The sequence below is a fragment of the Hyaena hyaena genome, unplaced genomic scaffold, assembly GCF_003009895.1.
Source record: "Hyaena hyaena isolate Hyena2069 unplaced genomic scaffold, ASM300989v1 scaffold_140, whole genome shotgun sequence".
Taxonomy (NCBI): domain Eukaryota; kingdom Metazoa; phylum Chordata; class Mammalia; order Carnivora; family Hyaenidae; genus Hyaena; species Hyaena hyaena.
This window is the reverse complement of record NW_024080772.1, coordinates 125,523-151,388: the sequence shown is the minus strand read 5'-3', so window position 1 is coordinate 151,388 and position 25,866 is coordinate 125,523. Positions and strand designations below refer to the sequence as shown.

Genomic DNA, 25,866 nt, shown 5'->3' with positions numbered 1-25,866 from the left:
TGGGCCCAACCAACGCCAGGGCCCGAGCCCGAGGTTGAGACGAGAGCAGAGGCCCCACGCCAGGCTTTTCTACTGGCTCCCCTTCCTTCCCTGCCCTTTCCCCATTCCCCTTTAATGTGTTTTTGTAGGGCGCGTCAAGAGTGGCTGCCCTCCGCAGAGGCCTGTCATCCTCTGGCGGCCCGTGGCAAGGATTCCTCCATCTCTCAGTCTGTGTCCTCGGCTGGGACTGCGCCCCGTAGTTCCTCTCACTCCAGCCTGGCCCTGCCCGCCACGCGGCCAGCAGACTTGACCGTTAGGGCTCGGGAGCAGCAACCAGGCCTGGGCGCGCCGTACACTCGAGGGTCGCGTACAGGCCCCTTGGGAATCCGCGGGGCGCGACGACCGTCACCGCGCAGGCGTCAATCTTCCTTTCTTGACACTGCAATTCCCAGAAGGCCACGCAGCATCCCCTGCGCGGCTAAAGCCCAGGAGCTTCGCCCGCACCGAAAGGCCGCGGGAGTCTCGCCGCACTGCATTGTGGAATACATAGTCTGAGAAAACGTCTTCGGATACAAAGTCCCCATCAAGCTCACGTGTTTACCTTGTGCACTGGAGGCCTGGGTGGGGGGGTGGGAGTATGGGGGAGGGGAGGGGGGACAATAAAGAGTAGCTACCAGATTTCGTCATAAAACCGCGACCAGACAGGCGGCGCCATCTTCGAACTTGGACTTCCGGAAGGACTTTGGTGAGGGTGAGTGTACCGCAGCGGGGTGTGCGGGGGCCCCACGATTCCTCCTCCTCCTCCTTTTCCCATAGCACTAAGATAATGGGAACCAGCTCCCGGCTCCGCTCTTCCCTCTGCACAGCATCGCGATTTCCAGCGCCCGCGCTGCTGCAGAAACCATCGCGCTCCCCACCTCCTTCCCTGTAGTGCAACCGGACATCCCTTATCCCTGCTAACCACGGCTCTTGCCTTCCTTCTCGACGCGGTGCGGGTAACACGGCATCCTGTGTCCCGGCCGCGTCACGCGTCGCTAACATTGCATCCCTCGGACTCAGCAAACCTACGGTAGTCCTCGGCCTCAGAAAACTCAGGGCTCGCCCCCAGCACGGGCTAGGGAGGGAAGCTGCCCTCACGCCCATGCCTGAGGAAGGGCAGACGGTCACCCCTAGAGTGGTAGCGGGTCATTCTCATTCTGCTGTGTCTCATCCTCTTCCTCGATGAGGCTCTTCTAACCCCGGGGTTGTGCCCCGCGCGCTGCATCCCCATTGGCGCAGCCAAGGGCCAGTTATGTTACCCTTCTAGTCGTTTTATCCCGCAGCAAGTTGGCTGTTTGCTAGGGAAGGCAGAGGTGGCGACTTCAGCCCCACCCGTAGTAACTCACTTTGTTAGAGGGATGTAGTGTATGACGAAGCCTCTTCGCCCTAGTGGCATATCGTTATACAAACTTCAGCCATTCCTGTGCCCCGGTTTTGTTTTGTTTTGTTTTGTTTTGCCATCCATTCTTATTAAATGTATTATTTTCTTAGTATTTTTAAAAAATTGGTATAGTTTAAAAATTAAATACTTTATGGGGCGCCTGGGTGGCTCAGTTAGTCAAGCGTCCGACTTCGGCTCAGGTCATGATCTCACGGTTCATGGGTTCAAGCCCTGCGTCGGGCTCTGTGCTGACAGCTAGCTCAGAGCCTGGTGCCTGCTTCAGATTCTGTGTCTCCCTCTCTCTCTGACCCTCCCCTGCTCACTCTGTCTCTATGTCTCCCTCAAAAATAAACAAAATATTTAAAAAATTAAATTAAGTGCTTTAGTCTCAATCTAAGCAAGATAGATGAAACACCATGGGTTTCATGGGCTAGAGTTTTTTATAGAAGTTAAAATAAAAATAGTCAAATAAAAGTCATTTTTGTATCAACTAAAATCATCTTGCATACCACCAGCTTGTACCATAGGAACTCTTTGGGAAACAGTGTATTAGACCAAACAGTGTGTTTAAAGTAATTCCGTACTTGAGGAACTATGTTAATTAATTATTTTCCTTGATAAGGGAAATCCTGGCAGCCTTGAAGCAGCATTCCAAACAAATTGAGGTGCAAATATAAACTTTTAGAAACTCTACCAAATTTTTCCATTCCTTTACTTGTTATCTCAAATTTGTATTGTGAGGACATAAATGGAAATTAACCACCATATCCTGATGCTGCCTTCTAGAGAAATGAATCCTTAAAGGATATTTGCCTTGCGATGTTAGTCATTCAATCAACAGAGTTTAATTATTGCACTTACCATGTACCAGGTTCTGGATTTAGTAGTGAATCAGGCAAGATCCTTATGAAACTTTCAGGGAAGATACATATGAAGTAAGTAAATACCCATATCTCTTTTTATCATAAGAAAATCCCACATGGACTTCAAGAGCTACGTTTAAGACTCAAAACTAGAAAAAGTTTTAGAAGAAAATAAAATAGGGTATGTTTATATCAGTGAGGTAGGAGATGCCTTTTTAAGACACAAAACAAACTAGTCATAAAGGAAAAGTCATAAAGGGAAAATTTTAACTCAAAATATAACCTTAGTTTAGCAAGAAACATTATAAATAAAGTTGTTGTTTTGTTGTTGTTGTTGTTTAAATATTTTATGGAGTGCCTGGGTGGCTCAGTTTGTTAAGTGTCCGACTTCAGCTCAGGTCATAATTTAAGGGTTTGTGGGTTTGAGCCCGCATCAGGCTCTATGCTGACAGCTCAGAGCCTGCTTCAGATTCTGTGTCTCCCTCTCTCTCTGCCCCTCCCCCCACTCATGCTCTCTCTGCCTCTCTCTTTCTCTCAAAAATAAATAAACATTTAAAAATAGTTTATTTTTATTTTATTTTATTTAAGTAGGCTCCACATCCAGTGTGGGGATTGAATTTACAACCCTGAGATCAAGATTTGCACGCTCCACCAACTGAGCCACCCAGGTGCCCCTAAACAAAGTTGTTTTTTAAAAAGTAGAAACAAAGTACTTGCAACATAAATAGTTCCACAGATGAATAAGGAAAAGATTGCTTTGTCCTGTAGGAGTATGGGCAAAGTGTAAGTACAGGCAATTCATTAAAAATATATATAGATGTCCAGGGGCGCCTGGGTGGCTTAGTCGGTTAAGCGTCCGACTTTCGCTTAGGTCATGATCTCGCGGTTCGTGGGTTCGAGCCCCGCGTCGGGCTCTGTGCTGACTGCCAGTTCAGAGAGCCTGGAGCCTGTTTCAGTCTGTGACTCCCTCTCTCTCTGACCCTCCCCTGCTCATGCTGTCTCTCTCTCTCCTAGAAATAAATAAAAATATTAAAAAAAAAATAAAAATATATATAGATGTCCAATAGATAAAAAGAAGTTGCTAACCTCAGTCATTATTAGGACAATGCAAATAAATGCGTTAAGGAAGAATTCTTTCATCCTTTAGATTGGCAAGGATGTGGTAAAATGGGTACTGATATACGGTTAGTGGGGTTAAAAATTGATTTTTGTTTTAGTGAGCTGTCTGCAGTATCTGTTAAATTTTGAAATGTGTATATCCTTTAACCCAGTTGGATAATTCCACTTCACATTATTATTCTAGAAAATAATTTCTCCTTAATGAAGAGATCTGTACTAAGATATATATATTTGTGTACTGATATGGAAATTCTTTAAGACATATATAGAAGTTCTCTTAACTGATACCTATTTAACTGGCTCCCTGTGTTAACTGACATTCCCCATTTCCTCTGTAAAGCATACAAGCTGATGTTCATGGCCCACTGCATACTTGAAGCCTATGGGCTTTTCTCCTGTAGGCCCAGTCACTCTGCTCTCACTGCTTGAGTTGAATGCTTGCCAAGAGTCATTGTGATGGTTCTCAACATTTTTTATGTCAGTTAATTTGTTATTATATTTACATAATTGTGATATATGTTTAAATTTTAAAGATTTTGAGTATGAAAGAGTTACTGTTTCTATTAAAGCTAAGTTGAAACGTGGCAGATGAACAGGTGCTTTATTGTTATTCTTTACATTCTACACATATTTAGAAGTATTCTACTTCAACTAAAAGTATTCTAAAGATGATTCTAGAAAAGAAAAGAAAGTAAGCTAAGCTGACGCTTTTGGAAAGACAAAAGAGATACATTTGCAAAGAAACAAAGAAGCAAATGGGTGTGGCTGAGACAACTCTAAATGACCGAGGAAAATATACTGTAAAGATCTGAAACTATTGCACTTGAATTGCTTCTCAAGAAAGACAATGTTTCAAGAAAGGAGTGATCAGTAGCATCAGTGCTGCTAAGAAATCAAGTTAAAGGAGACTGAGAAGTGTCCACTGAATTAGTTGACACAGCAGTTATTGAAGACTTTAGCTTCAGTGATGAGTTGAAAGGCAAAATCTTAGAATGAAACAGGGTAACTAAAACATCATGTGCAGAGAACTCCTTAAAAGTTTGACAGTGAGAGGGAGGAGGAATATGGGTTGAAGAATAGTTGTATGTGTGTTAAGATGAGAATTAAAGACATTAACAATTTTTAATATTTATTTTTGAGAGAGAGAGCGTGCACGTGTGCACATGCAAGTGGGGTAGAGAGAACAGAGAGGAAGGGAGACACAGAATCAGAAGTAGCCTCAGCACAGAGCCCAACACAGGGCTCGAACTCACGAACTGTGAGATCATGACCTGAGCCAAAGTCAGACACTTAACCAATGTCAGACATTTAACTAACTGAGCCACCCAGGCATCCCAGGAATTATAGACATTTAAATGCTGTTGGAGAGGCATCTGGCTGGCATCTGGCTGCCTCAGTGGAGCATGCGACTCTTGTTTTCAGGGTCCTGAGTTCGAGCCCCATGTTGGGTGTAGAGATTGCTTAAAAATAAAATCTTTATAAATCAATCAACCAATTGGGCAATAGTCAATGGAAAGGAAAAAGATAAGCAATTCCAGTGTCCTTAGGATGTGGGGAATGGAGCTAGAATACAAGTGGAAGGTTGGGCTTAGAAAGTAGAGAAGGGTTCAGATGCAGAGAGTAGGCTTCTTGACCAGACATTGAAGTATTTCCCACATAATGGCTTTGGGTTTTGTTGGGAATCAGAGGCAAAATATCTGCTGAGAACAAGGGCATCAGATACTGGGGTAGAGGTTATGCGGGGGCTGACTAGAGAGAAAGTGTGAATGCTAGCACTCGGCACCTTAGATACACACATGGAAAAGAAGGATGGTTGGTTCATCCAGGGCTTAGATTTTGCCAATTTTGTGGAGCAAAAAGACAAGAAAGGAATTTTATAATATCAACAAGAGTCTGATTCAAATAAAGGAATCTAAGCTAGACAGGGAGAAATTGGAGAGATCAATAGATAGTGGCTTGATACGGTTGAAGAATAGATATAGATAGTAGGTGAGCAATCTAGCTATAAAGATGGGAGGTTGTGATCAGATAGTGGGATGGGATGTCTTTGTGATTTTGGAGGTTAAAAGGTTTTGTGTGATGACAAGGTCCAGTGTGTGACAGCAGACAGTAGCAGTGGGTTAGCTGAATGTTCTGAGCTTCAAAGAATAGTGTTTACAAGATGGGGAGAACTCTGGCTCTAGAAATGGCCTTGGAGAAGAAATGACAGGATACTGATGCCACTTTCTACCAGGGGGTAAGTGGGGCGTGAGAGCTTGGAAAGCTAGAAATTTCGTTTCCTGGAATTTTTTCCCATCTAAGATTTTGAATATGATTTCGGTCTTGCCAATTAAGTGTGCTGTTGAAGAACTCAAATTGGAACCTCAGTTTAGAGCAGAGCGAAGCAGGCCAGGAGACAGTACATATTATTGGTTCGGATTGTGGCAGGCGTATGATTCTGGATCTGGGAGCCAGAGGGGGGGTCCTCCCTGTTCAGTCAGGTCCCTTTCTGATCTTTGCAGAGGCAATTCATGGAACCACCCACCAGTGGTGGCAGGGGCCCCGTGATTCGTGGGGGCCTCCTCGTAACCTGAAGGGCTTGTGGAGACACAAAGTGTTGGCCCCATCCCAGAGTTTCTGATTCAATAGATCTGGTATAGGACTGGAAATCTGCATTTTAACGAATTTCCAAGTGATGCTGATGCTGCCTAGACCACCACACTTTAGGAACCACTGGTGTGAACCATGTAATACCCTATAATAAATCCCTTTTAGCTGAACTCGCTAGAGAGGATTCTGTTCCGTGCAGCTGAACCTGGACCATCAGAGAGGTCAAATAATCATTTTATTCATGTCTTCTCTGTCCTTATCTACTTGATCTGTCAGTGGTTAAAAGAAGTAGTTCTTGAACTTCCTGAAGATTTTGCTTTATTTTGATGCTGTCATTTGACATCTAACAGTTCATGATGTTTATCTTTTATATAATTTGAAGTTTTATAATAAAGTACTCCCTCTTTGTCTCATTTAATACTTTTTCCCCGAATTCAACTTTGCTATTACCAACAAAACTCCTATTTTCTTTGTGCTTACATTTGCCCTATATATTTGAATATATCTTTAGATTTACAGCCTTTTTTGAGTTCCTTTGTGTTAGACCTCTCTCTCTTTTTTAAAATTTTTTTAACGTTTATTTATTTTTGAGACATAGAGACAGAGCACAAGCAGGGAAGGGACAGAGAGAGGGAGATACAGACTCCAAAGTAGGCTCCAGGCTCTGACTTATCAGCACAGAGCCCGACATGGGGCTTGAACTCACAGACTGTAAGATCATGACCTGAGCTGAAGTCAGATGCTTAACTGACTGAGGTACCCAGGTACCCCTCTTTCTTTCTTTCTTTCTTTTTTTTTTTTTAAGTTTATTTATTTATTTTGAGAGAGAGACAGAGAACAAGTGGGGGAGGGACAGAGAGAAAGGAGAGAGAGAGAGAATCCCAAGCAGTCTCTGTACCGTCAATGCAGACCCCAGTGCAGGTCTCAAACTCACAAACCACAAGAACATGACCTGAGCTGAAATCAAGAGTTGAATGCTTAACTGACTGAGACACCCAGGTGCCCCTGTGTTAGATACTCTTTCTAAGTATATAGTTTGACTTTTTAAAATCAATCCAAATCTTTATTCTTTTTTTAATTTTTTATTTCTTTTTTTTTTTAACATTTATTTATTTTTGAGAGACAGTGAGTGGAGGAGGGGCAGAGAGAGAGGAAGAAGACACAGAATCTGAAGCAGGCTCCAGGCTCTGAGCTGTCAGCACAGAACCCCACGTGGGGCTCAAATCCACAAACCTAAGGTCATGACTTGGGCCAAAGTCAGGCGCCTAACCAACTGAGCCATCCAGGTGCCACTGTTAAATGTATCTTTATCTTCTTTGTAGGTTTTTTGCTTTTCTTTTTTGTGTTTCTTTTATTTTCAGTGTCTTATTACAGCCTTTTAAACAATTTTTTTCTGGTTCCTGTGGTCTGCTGGATATTTTGTAAGCAACATAGTATATGGCTTTTAGTTCTTTTAAATATCTAAATGGTATTAATAGCCCTTCTCCAGTTACCAACCCTACAAGCAAAAGTAGGATACATTTTTGTCTTAGTCTATTACAGTCAGAAAATTCTTATTTTTACATTGCAGGGCTTTTCGAAGTTTTAAATTAGAGTGTTTTACAATGGTAGTTACCACAAGTGTTTAAAGTCAATGTGTCACTGGGTTGAATGCTTACTGTCAATCTTTATACCACAGCTTCTCCACTAGAAGATTCTTGTGGTGCTTCCGTGGCACAGTCAGCTAAGCATCTGTCTCTTGGTTTCAGCTCAGGTGATGATCTCACAGTTGGTGAAATTGAGCCCTGCCCCCAAACATGGAGCCTGCTTGGGATTCTCTGTCCCCCTCTCTCTGCCCTTCTGCCCCGCTTATGCTCTCTTTCTCAAATAAATAAACTTAAATGAAAATTTCAAAATCTTAGAAAGTTCTTTATATCGATTTATCTTTCATTGGCTGAAGTAGGTCTTCAAGTTGATTTTTTTTTAAACTAAGGGTGCATAAGTTTTATAATTCCATATTGAAAATGCCATCCTGTTGCCTTTACATGAATGATGTCTCAGTTAAGTAAAGAATTCTCTTGACCCTCTTTGTGTTTCTTCATCTTCTGGCATCAAATGTTTCTGAGAACTCTGAGGCTGACCTGATATTTACTTTTCCCTTTGTGGGAGAAATTTAGTATCTTCACTCAAGTATTTCTTGGTCTTGATGATTCTTTATTGACGTTTGCTTGCCTTTTACACAATAAGCTCTTCTGATTGATAGACCAGGGTCTCCATTTATTTCAGGAAAATATTCTAATTTTTATTTCAGGAAATTTTCTTCTGTTAAGTTTTTCTTTTCTTTCTTTCTTTCTTTCTTTCTTTCTTTCTTTCTTTCTTTCTTTCTTTCTTTCTTTCTAAACACTTCTGTTCCCCTTTTTCTTCTCTCTTCTTTGGGAACATCAATTATTCATATGTTGGCTTTCATTTCATTTCATGATGATCTTATCCATTTACTCAGTTTCTTTATGCCTGCTCACTTTCCACCTCCCCACTGTTTTCTTTTATCTCTTCTTGGATTCCATGGTATCTTTGGTTGTTGTTGTTGTTGTTTTATGCATTGTATAGACATTTTTTGTTGCAGGTTTTCTTCTGTTTCCTGGAGGCTTTCTTTGAAAGGATACTTTCCATCTTTTTTCCTTTGTGTCCTTTTTATTCTTTCTGTAGTATCTATGCATCGATTTCATGTGGATCCTTTTTGTTTATTACTAATTTTGAATGGAGTAATTCTTTCAGGGCTTGCTCTTTACCAAAGAACAGGGTTGATGGATTCTCACTGATCTCTGTTTACCTCAGTGATATAACACTATGCCCATAGCACAGTGTTCCTTAGCACCTGGGTTAGGGGACTGGCTATTGGTACAGTTTATAATATGTTTAGATGGTAGTTTCTTTTTTTTTTTTTTAATTTTTTTTAATGTTTTTATTTATTTCTAGGAGAGAGAGAGAGAGAGACAGCGTGAGCAGGGGAGGGTCAGAGAGAGAGGGAGACACAGACTCTGAAACAGGCTCCAGGCTCTGAGCTGGCAGTCAGCACAGAGCCCGACGTGGGGCTCGAACCCACGAACCGTGAGATCATGACCCAAGCGAAAGTCGGACGCTCAACCGACTAAGCCACCCAGGTGCCCCTAGATGGTAGTTTCTTTAACAGAGACAGTTGGGAAGTTCAATTTGTATGTTTCCCATGGTATTTTGTATTAGCACACTTTTCAGCTGAGGCTAATGAATTATTTATCCTTAAGGCATATGCAGACCTGTAGGGGATTCTTTCCTGGGATTTGAGCTATTTCTCCCTTTTTGTCATAAATAGGCAAGTTATTCCAACCAAAAACTGGGCCCTTGCAGAGTTCTGTGTTGCTCAGTTTTTTGGTTTGGTGGTCAGTGTTTTGTTCATCTCTGTCAGTTTACTTTGGTCTGTGGTTACACAGTTGATTTTCTGGGTTTGAAAAAAAATGAAGATTTGTGACAATTATTTAGTCCATTCTATTTTTTTTTAAAGATTTTATATATATATATATATATATTTTTTAATGTTTTATTTATTTCTAGGAGAGAGAGAGACAGCGTGAGCAGGGGAGGGTCAGAGAAAGAGGGAGTCACAGACTGAAACAGGCTCCAGGCTCTGAGCTGGCAGTCAGCACAGAGCCCGATGCAGGGCCCGAACCCACAAACCGCGAGATCATGACCTAAGCAAAAGTCGGACGCTTAACCGACTAAGCCACCCAGGCGCCCCTTTTAAAGATTTTATTCTTCATAATCTCTACACCCAACATAGGGCTCAAACTCACGATCCCCGAGGGCAAGAGTTACATGCTCTTACCTACTGAGCCAGCCAGGCACACCTTTAGTCCATTCTTCAATGTGGGAAAGGTCTCTTAATGAAGTAGGATGTTCCTTAATTGTCTTGTAGCCACCCACCTCCTCTATCCAGGTGAAAGATGGATGGCAGGCCACCAGATAACTCTTACTTATAAAATAAATTTGTTCCTTAACTAGTATTCACAAAGATGGAAGTTAGCTCTGTGCATCCTCCCCTTCACTGTGGTCTAAATTTAAGTATCTGGCAAGTATTCTTTATAGTCTGTTTTAGGAAGTTGTGGCCCTTCTCTGGATCCATCCTCTCTCTCTCTCTCTCTCTCTCTCTCTCTCTCTCTCTTTACTGTTTTGAGGGGAAGGAGGTGATTTATTTCATTGGGTTTTAGGGGAAGGAGTTAAATAATTGTTCATTCACTGCATTATCCTCACAAGAAAATTTAAGAGCTTTAAATTAAACTGGCTAAGCAATACAGTGCTTGGCACAGAGTAAGCATTTAGTAAATAAATGGTAACTTCCTGATTATCTGTTCATTGCCAGCTCCACTGGTGTGTAGGTTCCGTGAGGGCAGGGACCTTGTCCTTCTTGCTTACTGTCATATTCCCAGTTCCTAGAATAGTGCCTAACATAGAAGATGTTTAGTGATTATTGTTAAATAGTTCCGCTGGGGAAGTAGGGGACAGGGGCTGAGATGGGAGGAGAAAAGACAGGAAAGTAGAAAAATCTGAGCCAGTTCAGATAGCTCTTGCCTTCTCCTCACATGTATGTCTCTGTGCAGGGACAGCCATTTTAGGGGGTGCTGATGGATACCTGCGGGGTCGGCTGTGTTGCCCTGGGGGAGGCCGGCCCCGTGAGGAACATGACTGTGGTAGACTCTCCTGGACAAGAGGTGCTAAACCAGTTTGATGTCAAGGCCTCTTCAGAAATAACCAGTGCTGAGGCTTCCATAGAGATGTCTTTACCTCCACCTTTGCCTGGATTTGAGGATTCTCTTGACGAGAGCAGGCTCCCTCCAGAACAAGAAAGCTTCTCCAGACTTGAACAGCAAGGTATGTACCTTGTCCTTTAATCTTTTTATCTCCCCATGTTTAGCTTAAGATGAAAGACAGCAGGGTGAGCTCACAGGACCTTGCCAACCTGGGTATGGTATAATCTATTCCGAGGAGATTTGAGCTCTGGTCCCGTCTCACAGACCCATATTCTTCTCTACAGATCTTTCTTCAGAGATGTCAAAGGTCCCAAAACCTAGGGCCTCAAAGCCCGGCCGGAAGAGAGGTGGTAGGACACGAAAAGGCCCCAAAAGGCCCCAACAACCTAATGCTCCATCAGCCCCTCTGGTTCCTGGTCTCTTAGATCAATCCGGCCCTCTAGCCGCCCCTATGCCTAAGAAGCGAGGTCGAAGGTCCAAGGCAGAGCTGCTACTGCTGAAGTTGTCCAAAGACCTAGATCAGCCAGAGTCTCCACCTCCAAAGAGGCCCCCTGAGGACTTTGAGACCCCTCCTGGGGAACGACCCCGCCGAAGGGCTGCCCAAGTGTAAGGATCGTGGGGCGCAGCTCGGTGGAGGGGGGCCGGGGTGAAGGGATCAGGGTGGGACAGATGTTGGAGAGCTGAGAGGCTGTGGTGAGGCGTCAGGTAAGCAGGGGTAGCATCTGGGTTCTGGGGGCTTGAGCCATCTTCTAGCTCTTACCGCAGCCAACTTTTACCTGCTGCTAAGTTTGTCTGTCGAGGAGGTTGCTTTCTGTGCCTTGTATCCTGTCACCTTTTTCAGTTTCCTCCAGGTCTTCGTTGCAATTTTACCACCCAGGGTATCAGTCTCTCTGTGCCCTTCCATTCTTCCCTTGGCTCTTACTGATCTCTGCGGTAGGATGAAAGTGCTTTTGGACTTGGAGGTGGCAGATCTGAGTTCACAGTCCACAGACGTGATCTGAGTCCTATCCTGGCCAAGTCCGTAACTTCCCTGGATCTCTAGTTCTTTATCACAGGGGGAGGGAAAACTAATAGCTGCTTTGCAGGGTCCTTGGGAGGATCCAGTGAGTTAAGAATCAGCTAAGTATCTGGAAAAGTGGTCTCTCAGTTAAGTGCCTGTGAGTATGGCTCTGACTCTGCCCTGTGCCACAGGGCACTTCTGTACCTTCAGGAACTGGCTGAGGAGCTGTCAACAACCCTGCCTGCTCCAGTGCCCCGTCCCGAGAGCCCCAAAGTGAGCAGCCCTGCCCAGCCAAACAAAAGCCAGCCGCAGGCAACCTGTCAAGGTGGAGAAGAAGAGAATAACACTGCACGGGATGAAGACTTTGTTCTCCAGGTTGAGACTGAAGATGGAAATGAAAGCGAGGCCCCAAGCGAGATCTCATCTGACCCCGAGCCTGCGGTGCCTCGAAGCACCCCACGAGGATCTACTTCGGGGGTAACTGAATGAACAAGAAAGTGGGGAAATAGGAGGACTGTTAGGGGGTCTGCGGAGTGCCCAAAGGATAGCTTTGGCCTAGTAACTGATGGCCAAAGTAGGTAAAGGAAGGGACACCCTTAAAAACAGTTGAGGTGGTGGGGAGGGGGTGGCTGAGGGTGTAAGTACATGAGGTTACATCATTCAGATGTCGGGCGTCTACTCTGCACTAGGAAACACATGTGGCTGCGAGAGCGTTCTGCCTCACAGTCCGCAGTGTGATGGGTGCGTCACCGGGGCGAACACAGTGCTCTGGGAGGGTAGAGGGCAGCGAACCACTGAGGCTTCACAGAGGAGTGGTGGCTGGGCTAGGTCCTGAGAGATGACTGGGAGTCTGCCAGAGGGATTGGTTTTCCCAGAAATTCCCAGGACGGGACACTGAGAGCCCTCAGCAAGTTCCCAAGGGTGCGGAAGTGCCCTGCGGGACCGCGGAGGGCCTGGGGGAGAGCAGTGGGATCAAACTCGGGACGATGGCTCTACCACCACTGCAGGGAGCCGACACAGGCGCTTGCATGTTTGTTGAATTGAGGTAAAATATACATAACATAAAATTTGCCATTTAAAAATGTACGACTGAGTGGCGTGAGCATGTCCTCGGTGTTGTGCAGGTCTCGCACGACCCGTTTCCAAAACGTTTTCATCGTCATAGACAGAAGCTATACAACAAAGGTTTCTAAGTAGAAATATAACATAATTAGGACGGTAGGTCAGTCAGCAGTGGACAGTTAGAAGACAACTTCAGTCATCCAGGGAATGACAGGGGGCCCCCGAATCAGGCCATGAGGCAAGTGAAGGTGAGGGACAGTTGCAAGAGACGTTTATGACAATCAGCAGCACTTGGCCATCGCAGAAAAGGAAGGAGTAGGCGTTTCTAACTTAGATGGTGCTCTCTTGTGCCGGACTTCAGGACAGAGGAGCCGTGGGGCAGGGGAGGCCATGAGCTCACTTTCTTTTTTCTTTTGAAATTTATTTTTAAGTTTTTAAAATTTATTTTGAGAGAGAGAGAGTGAGCATGAGTGGGGGAGGGGCAGAGAGAGAGGAGAGAGAGAGAATCCCAAGCAGGCTTCACGCTGCCAGCACAGAGCCCAACGCAGGGCTTGAACCCACGAACTGTGAAATCATGACCTGAGCCAACACCAAAAGTCGGATGCCCAACCAACTGAGCCACCCAGGAATCCCTTAATTTTTAAATTTTATTTAAATCCATATACATAGAGCATAACAGTGATTTCAGGAGTAGAACTGTGATTCGCCACTTACGTATAACACCTGATGATAAACTCACTTTCTGACATGTTGAGCTGGAGGTGCCTGTGGGCCATGGGCCATCCCACTGGAGATGTCTGGTAGCCAGTCACGTGCATGGAATCAGTACTTGCCTTGTCTCAAGTGCAACATTTAAGGGAGTTCCAAACCCCTCAGTAATCAAGATAAATACTGTGATGCAACATTTTAAGAAATAAAAATTAATGCAGTAAATTTATGATGAACAAAATATCAAAGTTTTAAATAAAGACAGGAACTGTATTACTGATTTTTCCTTTTGCTTTAGGCTCTGTAATATGGCTTGAGATCACTGTAAAAGTCTAGAATTTGTAGAAAAGCTGAAACCAAATACAGTTTACATTTACTAAGATATAAACTTGATAATCAGGCATCATGATGGTAGTCAGAGCTATGGGCATGGGATGGGATTACCTGAAGTACGTGTATGGAGGGTTGAGGAGAAGACAGAGGGACTCGGGGAAACATCATCATCAACCAAATCTGTCAGAGGAGGGAGAGCCTGTGGAGGAATATTAGAGAGCCAGGAACAAGGAGACACTGTCCCATAGGGCCGGAGTTTCCAGAAGCAAATGCATGGAGACACTGAGGAAGGTGAACAGAAAATACATAATGGGTTCTGGGCAGCTGGGTGGCTCAGTTGGTTAAGCATCCTGTTTCTTGATTTTGGCTCTGGTCATGATCTCACTCACAGTTTGTGGGGTTGGGCTCCTCGCTGATACCAGAGAACCTGCTTGGAATTCTCTCTCTCTCCCTCTCTCTCTGCCCCTCCCTCATGTGCACCTATTCGTGTACTCCCCCCCCCCCCCCCGCCAAATTAAATAAACTTAAAAAAATAAAAAGAAAATACATAACAGGTTTTGCAGAAGGTAAAGTCCTTGTCATGGTGGAAACATCAATCTTTTAAGACACTGACAGGTCAGAGGCTAGGGAGGAAGTAGTGCCAAGAGAAGTAAAAGCTGGGCGAGCTGCCTTCTGGGGACTTTCTCCCATTTATAGAGTTCTCTCCCTTATGTTTTTCCCCATTTGACCCTCAGAAGCAGAAGCCGCACTGCCGGGGAATGGCTCCCAATGGCTTACCGAATCACATCATGGCTCCAGTTTGGAAGTGCCTCCATCTCACCAAGGACCTGTGAGACCTGAGGAGGAGACTGGGGGGGGGGGGGGGGGGGGGGGGGGGGGTCAGTGTGCAGAGAAAGAGGGAAAGCTCTTTTCCCTTCTAGAAAGAGGGAAAGCTCTCACAGGGCAGGACACTGAAGACATTCATTCATAACTTAAAGACGAGAGCTCCAGAGCTGTGCTGTCCAACAGAAGCCACTCGCTGTGTGTGTGGCCATTTAAACGTAACTTAAAATTAATTGAAATGAGAAGTCCAGTTTCTCAGTTGCACTAGCCACCGTTCAGTAGATACTTGCGGCTAGCGGCCAGTGTCTCTGTTGGACAGCACAGATGATAAATCCCTCCCGCCACCGCACAAAGGTTTACTGGGCAGCTGCCCTAGAATTTCTCTCCCCCATTAATGCTGCTCCTGTCCCTCCAGCCGAGAACAGAAGCATTCATACTGGGAGTTTGCAGAGTGGATTCCGCTAGCCTGGAAGTGGCACTTGTTGTCTGAACTGTAAGTTAAAGAGACATTCTGAAGCTGAGGAGGTGGTGACACTCCTGGAATCAGAAGGGGGACAGGGAATCCTGGGGGCGAGGGGGCACGACAGTCTTCCACATTCATGCTCTTCCCTTTGCCTTCCCCCAGGGAGGCGGCTCCCTACCTGCCCCAGCAGGAGAAGTCTCCACTGTTTTCTGTGCAGCGTGAAGGGCTTCCTGAAGACGGCACGCTCTACCGAATAAACAGGTGAAGGTTGCATCTCTTCCTGATTCTAGGGCATAGAAACAGGAAAAACGAATGTTGAAAAGGATGACATATTGGCCCTGTTCTTCCCCTGATGCTGTTCCAGTTGGTCCCAGGGTGGGAGGCCTTGCCAGAGCTGGTCAACCCCATCTAGTCTGCAGTGCTCATCACTGCTGGCCAGACTGAGGGCAGCTAGAGATGGAAGGTCAAACCCGTGTATAAGTCATATCGACTCAGATAGACCTGGGTTGACTGACCCTGGAGAGAGCCCTGAAGTAAAGCAGAATGCACAGCCTGTCATCTTTGCAGGTGAACTAGAGCTCGACAGGCTTTGGAAGGAAAGGAGGAAGATACAGATGGTGGCTAAGGACTCTTCTCACCTGTAGAATGTTCTTGATATTCTGGCCCTTGCTTAAGCCAGTTCATACCAGCTCCAGGTGGAGCTCCCATTCTGTCCTCATTACCATTTTTTTTCCTAAAGACTTCATTTTTTTGGACGAGTTTTAGGTTCACAGCAAAATTGAGAAGGAGATGCAGAGGTCTCCCATATGCCCCCCTGTCCCCATACATGCACAGCTCCTCCATTATCAGTGTCCCTCACCAGAGGGTACATTGTAACGATGGACGAGCCTCCATCGACACATCATCACTCAAAGTCCATTGTTTACGTTGGGGTTCACTCTTGGTGTTGTCCATTCTGCAGGTGTGGACAAATGTATAATGACATCTCTGTCATGGGATCATACAGAGTAGTTCCGCTGCCCTAAAAGTCCTGTGTCTTCTAACTTCTCATCCTCCCCTGCCCTCTAATCCTGGCTGTCACTGACCTTTGGACTGTATAGGTTTGCCTTTTCCAAAATGTCACATAGTTGGGTTCATATAGCGTGTAGCCTTTCTCGGGTGGGCTTCTTTCACTTAGTGATATACATTTAAGCGTCCCCCATGCCGTTTCATTGTTGATAGCTCATTTCTTATTAGTGCCATGTAAAATTCCATCGCTTGGATGTTTATTTATCCATTCACCTAATGAAGTCCTTATTACCTTTTATTAATTCCTTTCTTCATCCCATCTTTGACTTTTCTCTAGATTTAGCTCGATCACAGCACACCCAGAGCGCTGGGATGTGTCCTTCTTCACAGGAGGACCCCTCTGGGCTCTGGATTGGTGCCCAGTGCCAGAGGGGGCATCAGCTTCGCAATATGTGGCCCTTTTCTCCAGTCCTGACATGAATGAGACCCACGCGCTGAGCCAGCTTCATTCAGGTCCCGGGCTGCTCCAACTCTGGGGCCTCGGGACCTTGCAGCAAGAAAGCTGGTGAGGTGGGGCTGGGATGCTGCTGCAGGAGGGTGGTGGAGGAGGAGAGAAGGGTGGGGCCAGGCAGGGACGCTGGGAGGTGGGGCAGGGGCCTTGGATCGGGTTGAGATGGGGTGAACACAGGCTCCAGCAGCCCTAGGCCCCTTCCCCCTACCCATTCTCCCCATGTGCTTTCTCTCCTCAGTCCCGGCAATAGGGCCCACTTTGTCTATGGGATTGCTTGTGACCATGGCTGCATCTGGGACCTCAAGTTCTGCCCCAGTGGAGCATGGGAACTTCCAGGCACCCCTCGGAAGGTACCTCCCTGTTGGTTGTGGGATGCTCTAGGACTCAGAGTCAGAATAGAGGGGCCCTGCGGGGTCCCAGAGGTGACAGAGAGCGGTGGATGGAGTTTTCCCGGCAACTCCATGTCATTTTCAGGGGCCGAAACCTCACAAGTTTTCTGAGAGGCCCTGAAGGCAGCAAGCCTCAGCGCAGATCTGGTCCCCCCTCTAGGCTCCTCTTCTGCCCCGCTTGGGCCTCTTGGCTCTTGCCTGCTCAGACGGAAAGGTGCTGCTGTTCAGTCTGCCCCATCCGGAGGCCCTGCTGGCTCAGCAGCCCCCAGGTGAGTAGTGCAGCAGGCGAGGGGGTGGTGCTGCGGGAGGGTCTGTCTGTCTCCCCTGAGGCCCCTCCTGGCCCAGCCTCGAGGACCAAGCCTCACTCGGCAACGGCCACTGCGGCTTCGCACCTTCTGTCCTCCCCCGGCTCTGTAGCGGCCTGAGAAGGGGGCACCGTCTCCTGCAGTCTTCTCACTGGGCTCTGTGAGCACACTCCCTTTTCTCCCCTTCCCTGCTGCGTGCTCTCAGGCCCTCCCCTCCTGCTGCCACAGCTGACGTGCTGAGGGGAGCCCCCGATCTCCCCTGCCACACTCTTGTCCCTCCCTCAGTCCTGAAATCTCCTCTCCTTTCCTCACGTAGGCACTTGCCTCTCGGTGCACACTTAAACCCCGTCTCCTCGTTGGGAAGGGAGGGAGAGAAGATAGAGCCGAAGATGAGCAAGAACAGGAAGGGGTCAGGGAAAGGCAGCTCCTATTTGTCAAATCTCATTTTCAACCATACTGAGTATTTAAAGAAAAGGGCACCCGGTGTTGAGCCCTGAGAAATGCCATATTTGGTGGGCTGGTGGAGGAGCGGGCTGAGGGGGGGAATAGGCAGGGAGGAAGTAAAGACAGATGCATAGACATAGACTGAAGACCGTAATCTGGCTGCGAAGAGGAACACATAGATGAGGGTAGTGGCTGGAGGTGAATACGGGGTAAAGGAAGGATTTTGTTTGTGTGTGTGTTTTATCGAGTTAGGAGACTAGAGTGCATGTTTACATATGAATATGAGAATGATGCATTAGGGAGAGAGAAAGTGGATCACTCAGGAGAAAGGAAAGATAACCAGATTAGCAAAGTTCTGGAAAAGGTGAGAGAGGGTGGGGAGAGAGGGAGTGGAGCAATCAGCCATTCTGATAGGAAGGACACACTCACTCTAATGGGGGGGTGATGGGGGCAGGTAGAGGTAGATTCATCAGTGTGCTGGTGGAGAGATGAGTGTAAGGGAAGGTCGTTCTCAGATCAGGGGTGCTGAGCAAGGCAGGTCAAGACTTCAGTCCTCTGTTCCCAGAGCATCAGTTGCCGCTCTTCTTCCTTCACAGATGCAGTGAAGCCCTCCATCTATAAGGTGAGTGAGGAACCTGCTACCTCAGCCAAGGCTCCATCTTCTCGAGCCTCCCTTACTAGATTCCACAGCGAGTCTCCTTCTGCCTCTGAAAAACCCCCATCCTGCTGGATTAAACACTGATTTGAGCCTTTGTGGCAAGTGGTAGGTATTCTAACCCTAGGCCCGGCTCTTCTGTCTCTTGCAGGTACAATGTGTGGCGACCCTTCAGGTGGGGTCTATGCAAGCTTCGGACCCCTCTGAGTGTGGTCAGTGCCTTAGCCTGGCCTGGATGCCCACCCGGCCCCACCACCACCTGGCTGCTGGCTACTATAATGGTAACAAAACAAAACATAAGGGGATGCTGCTCTTTAAAGTTTGTACAAGCTTGTTTTTTGGTTATTTCTTTTATGGTTCAGTGTTGGGCATTATGTTCAAGCAATGTAAAAAAATACACGGAAGAAAGAAAAAAGTCATTAGAAATCTTCTATTCAGAAAACCATAATTAAGAGGTGGTGAACATCATTTCATGGAATTCTGTATGCATATATAAAGATAAAAAGATCATATGGTGAGAGAAAGAATTCCGTGACCATGGGATCATTCTGTATACAATATTTAAAAACTTTTTTTTCTTTTTTATATTTAAGAGGCAGAGAGAGGGAGACAGGATCTGAAGCAGGCTCCACGCTGACAGCAGAGATCCCAATGTGGGGCTCGAACTCATGAACCATGAGATCATGACCTGAGCTGAAGTTGGACACTTAACCCACTGAGCCCCCCAGGCGCCCCTTGTATAAGCTGTTTTAAAGATTTTGTTTTTAAATAATCTCCACACTCAGCGTGGGGCTGGGACTCACAGCCGTGAGAGCAAGAGTCACACGCTTTCCCCGTGGAGCCAGCCGGGAGCCCCTCTATAAGCTATTTTAATGAAAATGTATGAAATTTAATTAATTTCATGACAGAAAAAGACTGAACGGAAACTGAAAGCTGGGCTCAGCTCCCCATAAATGTTCCTCGCCACAGAGACATCAGTTCCTTAAAGATGCTCTTGAGGTTAAAACGGGGTGGGGGGGGGGAGGATGATAAAGAACACTCCAGTAGTGGGGAGTTAACCAAGTGACAATTTCACAGTCAGACCTCAGCAGCAGCCTCAGCCCAGGGAGGTCTGGAAATTAGCACTCTCACACCCCTCCCCAACCCTGTCTTCGCAGTGTTTCTTTGGGTGCCGTGATTTTTCATAGTTGCACGCTGCCATTCTTGATGCTGTTTTGCTGTCTTGATTCCCGTTATTTAACCTTAATTCTGTGTTGGAATGATCATGTGTGTCCACCGGCCTGTTCACCTCATGCCGCCCCTGTCGCTAAATTACTGAAAGGGCTCAGCTGGAGTCCGCTGCCAATAAGGTCTTTCAAGAAAGGTTCATAGGTGCTCCATTTCCTGAGTTTTCAGCTACAAATATTTTCCCCAACTATTGTTTATGAAATTCTCACTTTATTTTTATCAGAGTTCTACTTTAGATTACCTCCTCCTCCACCGGCCCGGTTGGGGGCAGCTTTTTGGGTCAGGAGAGTTCGTTTCTATTTCTTTCTTTCTTTGTTTTCTGTTTCTCCACATCTTGTTGCTTTTGGCTTCTTGCCTCTTCTCTTTATCTTAGAGCAGAGTTGGCAGACATTTCTCTAAAGGTCCAGATAGTGAATATTTTATGTCTTGTGGGCTGTTGGACCATTGTTGGAACTGCTCAACTCTGCCATTGAAAACTGAAGGCAGCCATACCCATATGTGAGGTAAACCAATGGGTGTGACTGTGTTCCAGTCAGACTTTATTTACCAAAGCAGGCAGCAGGCTGTATTTAGCCCAAGGGCTGTAGTTTGCCGACCCTGTCCTAGAGGGTATATGCCTTTTAAAAAGCCCTTTGCTTTTATTTAGTAGGGAGTCCAGGCCACTTACTGGGTGTATTCAGTCCAGCTTTCAACTGCAAGTCCCAGAATAAGCTATGATGCTTTTGGTTGATGAGAGCTGGAGTTAAAATATCCTGGAAGGAATGTTGGCTAGATGATCATGATCCACATATCCTTTCACAAGGGGTCACATCTGAGGGTAAAAGGCAAAGGTCCTAGAAGCCCAGAGGAAGGCTTTAGAGCAAAGAAGAGAGAACTTGACTTTAATACCTACACATTCCATCCCTACCTCAGGCATGGTGGTTTTCTGGAACCTTCCCACTAGCTCACCCTTGCAGCGGATACGGCTCTCTGACGGCTCCTTGAAACTCTACCCTTTCCAGTGTTTCCTAGCCCATGACCAGGCGGTGCGTGCCCTTCAGTGGTGCAAAGCCAACAGGTATGGGACAGGAGAGCTGTGGCGTGGGAGGTGAAGCCTGCGCAGGCCGGCGGTCCCGGCCTTGCCCAGGTTTGATCTACTCCCTCTTCTCCCCTCTTTCCACAGTCATTTCCTTGTCTCTGCGGGGAGTGACCGCAAAATCAAATTCTGGGACCTTCGACGACCTTATGAACCCATAAACTCTATCAAGCGCTTCTTGAGTACAGAGCTGGCCTGGCTGCTCCCCTACAATGGGGTCACCGTGGCTCAGGACAACTGCTACGCCTCGTACGGCACAATGCACACAGGAGGAGCTCTGGGACAGGCCCTAAGGGTTGGGGTGCAAAGTGTGCCAGACTGTTGTGGGGAGAGGGGGGTTCAGAGTTGGGCACTGAAGGAAACATCGAGGTAGTCTGCGTTCTGGAAAGAACTGGGGAAGGGAGTGAATGCAATCTTGGGAAAAGGAAAGTGGTTTTTTTTTCTTCCTCTTACAGTTATGGACTCTGTGGAATTCATTATATTGATGCTGGTTACCTTGGTTTCAAGGCCTATTTCACTGCTCCTCGAAAAGGCACTGTCTGGGTGAGCCCCTCTCTTCATGACACAGGAAAATGCTTCCTTTACTCACCTGCTGGTGGTCAGGAAGAGGCAGTAGTTTGGGATAGAAAAAGAGGTGTACGGTAACTGTATCATCATGGATAAGGGTTATGCATGAGCTCATTTGTGTGTGTGTGTGTGTGTGTGTGTGTCTCCCACTTCGGACTGTGCTGTTGTTACCAATTCACAGAACTGAAACAATATGAGTGAGTGAATCAATGAAAGATAATCTGTCTCTTCTTATTAGAGTCTTTCAGGATCCGACTGGCTTGGGACAATAGCCGCAGGAGACATATCCGGGGAGCTCATTGCAGCTATATTGCCAGATATGGCACTGAACCCAATAAATGTCAAGCGACCTGTAGAGCGAAGATTCGTACGTATATGAATATTTAATGGCAGCACCATCTGTTGGGTCCTAATCCACGTGATCTCCTCAATTAGAACTATAAATTAGCAATAGGGTACAAATTTGTACGAGGTCTCCCAGACCTGGAGTTGTCCCTGGAAGTCTTTTTAAAGAAAAAAAATTTTTTAATGCTCACTTTTGAGAGACAGAGCGTGAGCAGGGGAGGGGCAGAGAGAGGGAGACACAGAATCCGAAGCAGGCTCCAGGCTCTGAGCTGTCAGCACGGAGTCTGACACGGGGCTCGAACTCACAAGCCATGAGGTCATGACCTGAGCCGAAGTCAGATGCTTAACCGACTCAGCTCCTCAGGTGCCCAGTCCCTGGAAGTCTTAGCACAGCATTGTGCATAAACTTCCCCACCCACGTGCATCTGAGCATAGGTTCCAACATACCACCTTCTTCCATCTTTTAAGTCTCTCCTGCCCAAAACCAACTTTCTCTTTTACTTTGATTCTGTCTTCAGTATGTCATGGTCTCTTTTCTAGCCTATATATAAAGCAGATCTGATGCCATATCAGGACAGCCCTGAAGGTCGAGACCATTCTGCTTCATCGGAGGCCCCCAACCCTCCCAAGGCTCGAACTTATGCTGAAACTGTCAGCCATCACTACTTGCTCTTTCAGGACACAGATTTGGTAAATTGAGGCCAGGAGAATGGGTGTGACATTTTAAAAAGTAGAAAACTTTAGTCCTGGAATAGTCGGGCTTCCTAAGGAGTTGTAGCCCAAAGATGCAAGACTAAGAAGCTGCTGGCTTTCTCTCTCTCGTCCTCCTCCCCTCCCCAGGGTTCCTTCCATGATCTGGTCCACAGAGAGCCAATGCTGCGCATGCAGGAAGGGGAGGGGCACTCGCAGCTCTGCCTGGATAGGCTGCAGCTGGAGGCGATTCACAAGGTAAAAGCCTTGCCTCTCATCTTCTCCACGCTTCTTCACTCTCCTTTTCTCCCTGCTCTGCACAGCTGATCAATGAAATGGGCGATGGAAAGGTAACAGAGAGCTGGGAAGGGAAAACCGCTCTGGCGACCCCTCCTGTAGAGCACGATAGACACCCGCATTTCTACCTCTCACCCCATCGTGGTCTTATCCTTTCAGACCGGGGCCCTTTTTCTTTTCCTCCTCTTACAGCTGCCACTCATCCTAAGGCACCAACTGTGAGCATCTCTCTTTTGTTTTCTGTTCTCTTCACAGGTCCGCTTCAGCCCAAACCTGGATTCCTATGGATGGCTGGTATCTGGGGGACAGTCGGGGCTGGTCCGGATCCATTTTGTCCGTGGACTCACCTCACCCCTGGGCCACCGTATGCAGCTTGAAAGCCGAGCCCACTTCACTGCTATGTTCCAGCCGTCCTCCCCTATTAAAGGGCCCGGCTTCCCTCCAACTAGCCATCGCCTTCTGCCCGGTCCCTAGTCGTGGTCCATGCAGGACCTTTGGAATGAAGTCTGCCAGGAACAAATGGCCCCCACCCACAGGGCCATAGGAACTGGGGTCTTCCTGGATAGTGACGCTGCCAGACCTGGACCTTTAGACCTGCCTTGCCAGGACTCCTTAGATACCTCTCCTTCCACAGACTCTGTCATCACAGGCCCCTGCGGGCAGGGGGGCTCTCCCTCCACAAACTCTCAAGGCTCCTCCACCTAAAACTCTGGCTCATGAGAAGCACTCAGGCCTGACCTAGGCTTGGGAGTCAAATTGCTCATATTGAGCATATTGTGAAGTGGGTAAAGCTGAGTAAAGGAACTGGGTGTTTTTGAGACCACATGCGAGTGGGTGTTTGGAGAACTGGAAAGGGTATCTGTATGAAGGCTCCTGTCTGACTATATTCCAGGACCCAGTATTACTGCCTCCTCAACTCCCTCTTCAAAGTAACCAACACACAGGCCCGTGAGGGGGACGGTAATTTATTGGATTGAAGCGGCTTATCGTACTTCTTTAACTGAGGAACACCACAAGCGCCCTACTAGTAGAACAGTGGCTCAGATCTTACTTGCTCCTGCTTATGAAATATTCCCATTGGTCGTCTGACCTTACTCGAACACTCCTAGGCAGTCATGTTTAAAAAAAAGAAAAATCTTCCTTTATATCAAGTCAAAGAGTATACTTCTATACATTTCACCATGGTTATTAGGAACTCTAGTCATTCTTCCCTGTGATTGCCCTTTCAAATATTTAAAAATAGCTATCATGTGTTTCCCAAGTCTTTTCTCTAGATTAAATATCTTCAGTTACTTTAACCATTCTTTACACGTCATGATTTTTGGTCCTTCATGATCCTGTCACATCGTTGAGTTATTAAACATGTCTAGCTGCTTTGACTCTCTAGATAGGAGGTGTTTAGAACCCAAGTACAGTAATGTGTGGTTATAGAGCCCTCTTGGGGGTGCCGCAGAGTCCTAGGGACTGCAGTACCGCCTCCAAAGCAAAGACAGACCCCAGCAAACCACACGGTCTTGGAATGTATAGTAGTACAGTCAAGTTTGGGGGTGGAGGGGGGAGGAGTCAAATGAGATCAGGAGATAGAGAAAAATACACAGCCAGCTCCAACTGGAGGGGGTGGAGATTCATTTAGCGCCTACCTGGAGCAAAACCCTCTGGCACTGTAGACTGGTTGGCCAAATATCTTTGAATAGCTTTCTGCCTCTTGGGCGTAGGGAATTTATCTTATGTCAAGAAGAAGAAAGGAATCAAGCAGTTGCAGTTTCCTTCCTGCACAGAAGAGGAAACAGCCTAGAGGCAGCCAGACTATTAGCAGCAGAGGGACCTCAACCCATGTCATTGCAAAGGAGCCCAGTCTTCTACTGTCCCATTGTGACCAGGCTCTGGTTGGTTATGCCACTTTTGTTTTTGAGCTGACTGATAGGGAAATGCCTTCCATTGCAGAGAAGCTTTGCTCATTCTACACAGCAGCCCCTTGACACTGCCTCATGGAATTCCACTTTCAGCGGCAGAGAAGATAGGATCTGGGGACCCATGCTGTTGAGGCTATAGGTCAGTGCTGGCAGCCTGCTCCTGCTGTGGACTCTCAGCCTCGGTCTCCACCTCCAAAAGAAAATTAGGAGGTTGCTCTCAGCCCTTGCTCTCTTTCTCTACCATGTTCCCTCTTCTTCCCAGGCCGTTCACTTCAACCTTCCCTTCCAATGTGTATGCTGTATACTATCCATGATTCCTGTACTTTTCTTCTTTGTGGCTTTGCTCACACTGTTCCCTGCTCCAGGAGCATCCTTTTCATCATCTCCACATAAACCCTATTCATCTTTCAAGGTCCCAATGCAAATCTCACCTTTCATCAAGGAGCTTCCTAGATTCCTCTAGTGAATATTCTCTGTCCCTTGTGTTCTCAACAGGAAAGGAAGAAAAAAGGATAAATGAGTGTTTATTAAGCTAGCACTTGATCTATTTCAGGTATTTTCGATATGTTACTGAATCATGAGGTAGGTATTGCCCCATTTTATTTGATATTCTTGAGAGTTTAAGCAGTCTGAATACGGTCACTTTACTAAGTAGTGGTGCTGGGATTTGAACGTAGACAGCCTGACTTCAGAGGATAATTGTTCTTTCCAACCTACCTCATTTGGTCTATTACATTTATTCGTGTAAGTTTACTCTAGCATGGTGTTTTGCATATAGGCGCCTTTAGTTAAATGTGATATCGAGTTATCTTGCTTCTTCATTGTGCTTCTCCAGTAGCTGTGACAGGATTCTCCCTGTTGAGTAAACTGGGGCTATTGCTAGCCAGATAGCCTGAAAGAGTCCCGAACTGCTGCTTCCTCAAGGGTGGGCTTCCTGGATCCAGGGATCTGGTCGTAGTTTCCACCACCCTAGAAAGGATGTTTCCCCACATTCACAAAACTTTAGAATGTTAGAGCTGGAAAGGGATTAAGAAATCACCTAATCTATTGATTTCCAAACCAGTAGTTATGAAACCAGTACCAGGACCTTCTAAGGTTCTTTTTCCTTTTCTCTTTTCTTTTTTTTCTTCCTTCCTTCCTTTTTTATTTTTGAGAGCATAGATGGGGGAGGGGCAGAGAGAGGGACAGATGACCAGAAGAGAGCTTCGCGCTAACAGGAGAGATCCCCATGCAGGGCTCGAACTCACCAATCGGATGATTACCTTCTGAGCCTAAGTCCTACGCCCAAACGAATGAGCCACCTACGTGCACCTACGCAGCAT

General features: G+C 46.5%; 1 protein-coding gene across 1 annotated transcript; it reads left to right on the top strand.

The window, feature by feature from the left end:
* The first annotated feature begins 642 nt into the window (after positions 1 to 642).
* Positions 643 to 23,929, top strand: GTF3C2 (general transcription factor IIIC subunit 2). Its single transcript, XM_039238448.1, has 19 exons — positions 643 to 730; positions 10,581 to 10,851; positions 11,015 to 11,336; positions 11,922 to 12,207; positions 14,568 to 14,662; positions 15,071 to 15,148; positions 15,281 to 15,379; positions 16,464 to 16,691; positions 16,876 to 16,987; positions 17,187 to 17,295; positions 18,372 to 18,397; positions 18,582 to 18,711; positions 20,570 to 20,714; positions 20,820 to 20,981; positions 21,188 to 21,275; positions 21,538 to 21,666; positions 22,185 to 22,334; positions 22,485 to 22,592; positions 22,887 to 23,929. The coding sequence occupies exons 2-19, from the start codon at positions 10,605 to 10,607 to the stop codon at positions 23,103 to 23,105; spliced, it is 2,733 nt and encodes a 910-aa protein (XP_039094379.1). The 5' UTR covers positions 643 to 730; positions 10,581 to 10,604; the 3' UTR covers positions 23,106 to 23,929.
* Positions 23,930 to 25,866: the final 1,937 nt, after the last annotated feature.